The sequence below is a fragment of the Physella acuta genome, unplaced genomic scaffold (genome assembly GCF_028476545.2).
Source record: "Physella acuta isolate Inbredline_101_S28 unplaced genomic scaffold, ASM2847654v3 ptg000261l, whole genome shotgun sequence".
In the NCBI taxonomy this organism is placed as follows: domain Eukaryota; kingdom Metazoa; phylum Mollusca; class Gastropoda; family Physidae; genus Physella; species Physella acuta.
The window spans coordinates 268,985-275,246 of NW_026731780.1; the positions used below are offsets into that span (position 1 = coordinate 268,985).

Here is a 6,262-nt window from a genome sequence, read left to right on the forward strand (position 1 = left end):
AGGTATGTTGACCATCATGTTGAACCTCCACAGAAGAATGGAGAACCCTAATGGATTAGTACATTATTTTTTAACTGTGCCAGGATTTTCTATAGTTGCTAACTGAATTCCTATAGTATTTAAATGCCAAATAGCACATTTTGTATAGTTTAAATTGTATCTTTCTCCATTATTTTTTTATTTGGGTGTTCGGATTTATGATTTTGTCGGTTTGCCTCATAACGACTATCAATATTATTTAATAGAAAAAGATCAATTTGGCCCATCTAATTGATGATAATAGGCATTATATGTAGAATCTAGTGTTTAATTGTAATATTCTTTATATCTAGACTATATCCCTTTCTTGTTTTTTTTATTCTTCAGTGTCAAAAGCTTTGAATAATTTTTTAAGAAACCAATTTAACAGCCCAAAAATCTTTCAATATGTCTGGTAAAATAAAAACCTTTCATAATGAAGACAAAATTAAGGCGGCGATGGAGAGTGTGAAAAATAGATCTATCTCAAGTTAGACAAGCTGCCAGAAGTTTTGGAATTCCACCTACAACCCTGCACGACAAGGTCCATGGGAAAAGCCCATTAGTCCTAAAAGAAAACACCCTCCTCACCAGCGAGGAGGAGACCAACCTGGAAAAATGGTTAATTAAGCTGGCCGATAGAGGCTTTGGTAAGACTAATGAAGAGGTGAGGGAAACAGCCCGGGTGATATGCCAATAGAGGATGGACAAAGAAGTAAAAATGCCAGGGTACAAGTGGTTTACAGGATTTCTTCGTCGCCATCCAAACCTGTCCCGGAGGACCCTGATGTCCTTAGGGAGAGAAAGGGCAGTTATACCCCCTCAAGCGGTTGAGAAATGGTTTAAAAACCTAAAGGGGTCTATTGCTGAGCAAGACAAAGCAATACTAGACAGCCCAGAAAGAATATTCAATGCTGATGAGACGGGGTTTTCCTTCGATGTTAAAAGAAAAATTGTCGCTTGCAAAGGGTCTAAACATGTGTACACTGTCTCATCCAATAACAAGACCCAAGTGACAGTCCTAGCGTGTGCCAGTGCCTCAGGTCAATATATCCAGCCTTTGTTAATTTTTCCTTACAAAAGGATACCCAACAAGAACCTGCTACAGGACTTTCCTGAGGCATACCTACAGGTTTCCGACAATGGCTGGATTACTGCCAGCATTTTTCACATATGGATAAGGGATTGCTTTTTACCATCTATTGTCAACATACCAAAGCCGGTTTTGTTGCTGGTCGATGGACATACGAGCCACACATCTCTTGTGGAAACACTGGAGCTCTGTGCTGAAAATGGCATAATCCTGTATTGCCTGCTGCCTCACGCTAGCCACCTCATTCAACCACTTGACCAGGCTTTCTTTGGTTCAATAAAACGTTCCTGGACGGATGCTGCTCGCCAACACACGTGGGCCACTGGTGAAGGAGTCAACCTTGAAAGCTTCGGGAAGGTGTTGAAACCTGTGTGGACAAAAGCCGCAACGCCAAGCAATGCATCACATAGTTTTAAGGCTGCGGGGATTTACCCATTCAACCCCGACAAAGTATTGATGTCCGGCAAATTCTGCCCAAGTGAAGTTTATTCGTCGGGTGATGCCCCATTAGCGGACCACTCACTTGAAGGCTAAAATCCCTCTGTGTCAACTGTCTTGTCTGATTCTCCACTCCCTTTACCATCTCACACCTCAGCAACTCTTTCCACCCCGATAAATTCTTTCACTGTCGTTCCTTCAGTTAGCGAAACATTCTAATTTCCTGATGAAAAGTGTTATAAAAAATTCCTCACACTTACAAATCTATTGCAAGCAAGTTTTGAGGTGGGACCTAAGCCACAACCAAGAGCAACAGTCACTGCCGACGACTTGTTCAAGCTACCACATACTGGAGGAAAAATTTACTATTTCCCCAGCAGTCGAACAATTAATGACTTCGACAGCAGAAGTACGGTTAAGTTACAGTTCTGAGAATGATACACCAACTGAGGAAATACAATTTGACACATTGGAATGTACACAATCAGCAAAGAACTTGAAACATCTGAAGGCAAAAAAAACTTTAGAAATGATTGTCGTAATTGCCAGAAAAAAAGAGTAACGTCAAAATTGTATAAAGACAAAATAAACTTACGTTCTTCGCTACAAAGCAGATCTATAATTTATGAAAACAGTTTTCTAAAACGCAAAATAACGTCTAAAATTTGTTTTCTAACATTGGTTTTTTTATAGTTTTTTAAAATGCACAAGTGTGACGTCGCACTAACTGAACCACCCTCCCCCTCATCTACACCGTCACAAAATTACGGACCCCCCCCCCCCCTAGGAGTGTGACGTCATTTATGGACGAACCCAAACTGAAAAGTCGGATTACCGCTAATAATCGGAAAAGTCACATCCCTGACTGAGGGATTGCACAAAAAAAGGCTAGATCTAGACTGTCAATCTTGGGCCTATTTAATATTATTTATTTAAAATTTAAAAGATTGATTTAAAGCTTCATAAGTAAAAGGGTGAAAACTATACTTATCTGTCTAGTCTAGGCCTATAGAGATGCAGATATTCATAGACTAGATAATCTAGATCTAAATCTAGAGTCCAGATCTATTGTTAGCTTTAGCATTGAAGTTGAAGACAAGCGGGAGCGTACTTCTGTCAGCGGATATGGACTAAATCTACGGCGTGGCTGGGTCTTTCTAACTTAAGACCGGAACTGGTTAGCCAGGAAGAAATATAAATTTTCGAATCAAATTATAACAATTCGGCTATTTGTTTCTACGCCTCGCAGCGAGATTTTAAAAAATACCAAGAGTACCCAAAAAAAAGGGACGATTAAAATAACATTTTAACTGATAATAGAATCAAATTAAGTAGTTTACTGTTAGCCATAAGCTATTAATAATATTATATAATAATGTAACTATGTTCAGGACAACATGTTACAGTTTCGAATGAACAATAACAAACTGCACGCTTCTTTGAAGAAAAATCACAGTTGAAAATAGGCTTTTTTTTGAGCTCGCCTACATCTTTTAGTCCTTTTTATCAGAGTTTACGATTTTAAATAACTTAACAATAGCGAAGTATTTTTTTTAAATATGTTTTTTTATGATCTAATTAAACTCTTCACCTTTGATTTTAAAAAATACTAGCTGGCAAGTACGAAAGCGATAAGTTAGGCCTACTTTACAACTCATGTAGTTTGCCAGGTCAAAGTGAATGAAATATGTCAAACGTGTTGTATTATATAAAAAAAAAATCATAAAAAACGTTTTAATAACAAGCTTTTATGTAATAATGCACTAAAATGTCAAACGTGTAGTATTATACAAGAGCACCAACGATAGGAGACAGTCAGGAAGGGATTATAATACATATAAATCTAGAGTTATTGCTCTTCTTTTAAATGGTATATTTTTTACTTCATATGTTAGGTTGGCTTCTGGAAATGTAGACAATAAATAATTGTTCCTTACTTTTGAGTTTAAGTTTATTATAGTCTACCAGCTGACAAGTCGCGCGTTGCTGCAATTTAAAAAAAAAACACAATTTAATTCAATATAAATCTATGTTTCCAGCTTTAAAAATAACGTATTTGCCGAATTTCACAAAGTACTTTTCTAGGACCGACTTGAATGAAACCCCACGTCTGAATGAGGTGCCGTACATAAGTCAGTATGGGGCACAGAGTTTCTTCCAGGCATCGCTTCGGGTTGAGCCCCTCCCCCCCCCCCCACCCGAAGAAAGTCTACCGCACCCCCCCCCCCCCGAAATAAATGGGATTGATATAGAAATATATACTTTTAACAGTGTCCGTCCCCCCCCCCCGAATACATCCAAATAGCAGTCTAATTCGTATACCTAGACTGTAAATAATTTGGCAACGCGGCTTAGAATGTGGTTTTTTTTTCCAACTCGGTTTGGCGTCCCCCTTATGTCGTCGCCCATGGGGTTCAGTATACCCCTCCTCCTCTAGCTACGCCTCTGAGGGCTAATATATCTGGGCTGTCAGAAGGATAAACATACAGACTTAAATAAAAGCTCATTAATAATCGGAAAAAAATGATTAATTTATGATTTTTTAATCAAGGGAAGCAACCTAGTAACATAAAATTATTTATTTTTTTATCAGTTATCTCTCTTTGTAAACAAACATACTGAAGTATTTAGTCTTCTTTTTTCCCCATTGTTTGGAACATTTAATAGGAGACTTTTTGTTCTACCGATGGGATAACTAATAATTTACAGCACATTAGTGAATACACGTTATTTTTTCTAATCAATTCTCCAAGACTCGCACAGCAATATATTACAAGCTGAGTGAAACGTCTAGAACTAAAAACCGAGTACAATGTAAAGTATTCAGTGTCGAGCTCCTCATCTAATTGACTCGTTAACAGTTTTTTTTTGTCAAAGCCCTTTTGATAGGTAGGTTATCTAATTTATCACTCTATTTATCTAAGATAATTAGAGTGATTAACTACACAAACCAGTATGGACTGACACAGTTAGTTTCTCGAGGTTTTACAATCACAACAACATTCGACAGTGAACTGACAAGCTTAGTTCATTGATGACAAGTGAAGCGTTGCACAGCTTGCTTGCTTGGAGTTTTAAAAGTTTGTAAAAAAAAAAAGAAAAGTATAGCACGAATTTCAAACTTCTCTTAAGAATTATATATATATATATATATATATATATATATATATATATATATATATATATATATATATATATATACAGTGGCGTGCAGACCTATGTAGATGCCCGGGGCAAACTCTAGCGGAAGATGCCCCCATAAATACTTATATATATATATATATATATATATATATATATATATATATATATATATATATATATATATATATATATATATATATATATATATATATATATATAAAAATTGTACTTATCTTAATTGAGATGAAAACGTTGACTACAGCCAGCTAAATCCAAATGGAGTAAATGGTTGGAACTTGGGGGGGGGGGGGGGGGGGGAGGGGTTGGAAAGGGGGGAGACAATTGCGGACGTGTCGTGGTGGGGAGGGGGGGGGCTGTGATGCACTACAAAAGAGTCTCATCCGGTATTGTATTACCACCCGGGACCGCAGGGACAAAAACGCTGTCCGTGTCTACAATTAGGGCGTCAGACACGCCTTTATTTATGGGATGTTTCTCTCTTGGCCTGTTTAGGAATTTCTATAGTGTAACTAATACAGGTGAGAGTGTGCATTGAACTAGAGATGTTTCAGATTTTTTCTCTAAACCACTTGGTCAAAACGTCAACTCTTTAAAGAGATGGGTGATGCTAGATACTCTCAAAGTATCTGAACCTTGAATATAACAGAAGTGTACCTTGTTTGGCTAAAGCTGCCAGCCCTAAAAAAACAACACTTCTACATCGGACTGTGTTTAAAAATCCACTATGCTATGTCAGACCCTTAATTTAGCTGTAAATTAAATTGTTCTTCTGGCTGCCTCTTTAAATTAAGCCATAGGCTATTAACCTCTTTTTGAAGTTGATATTTCAATTTGGAAGGATAAGCCTTTTGATACAAATCATTTAATTTAGCATATTTCGCGGTGTTTTGACTAGCCATTATTTCGCACACTTGTAGTCGCATTGACACTGTTATATTACTGAGTCCAACGTTGATGCTAGTGTGTATTAACGCCCCCCCCCCCTCCTGTCCCACACCTGAACAGGGACAGCGTGCTATGCCCCCCCCCCCCCTCCACCCTTCTCCCGTCTCACAACTGAACTGGGATGACCCCGTCTACCTAGAGACGTGCAGGCTAGGGGCAATGCAGGTCGCCTGGTATTTGACATGGGATGCACATGTGGGGAAACAGGTAATTGGATCCTATTGTATTCGAGGTTAAGCCAGGGCATAGACCCAAGCTGGGTGGTAGGCCAGAGAGATAGGACAGCTGAACGTTAGCTTCGCAAGGAAATATTTTTCTTTCACACTACCAAAAATAATGTTAGATTTAATGTGTGGACGTCCACATTGGACCAACCCCCCCCCCTCCCCCTGTCCACACGCGTCCACAAAAGTCAATTTTTTTCGGACCCCCCCCCCCCCCAGTGTGGACGTCATAAATGGATGACCTCTAATTAAGAAGTGTGAGACTTAAGGACAACTTTAGAATGAAGTTAACTCGGCCCGGCCCAGTGTATCAAAACAGTACGGACTTGAAAGTTTGTATTTAACCGTACACAAAAATCCAAATGGCCATGAATAAAGA

General features: G+C 38.5%; 1 protein-coding gene across 1 annotated transcript; it reads left to right on the forward strand.

Annotated features, from left to right (window-relative positions):
- Nucleotides 1-721: 721 nt before the first annotated feature.
- On the forward strand, nucleotides 722-1,645 carry LOC131938976 (uncharacterized). Its single transcript, XM_059297224.1, has one exon. It carries the CDS (start codon nucleotides 722-724, stop codon nucleotides 1,643-1,645), a length of 924 nt encoding a protein of 307 aa, XP_059153207.1.
- The last annotated feature ends 4,617 nt before the right edge of the window (nucleotides 1,646-6,262 follow it).

Coding starts and splice junctions, on each gene's coding strand:
- LOC131938976 (XM_059297224.1), top strand. CDS start 722: ATGGACAAAGAAGTAAAAATGCCAGGGTACAAGTGGTTTACAGGATTT.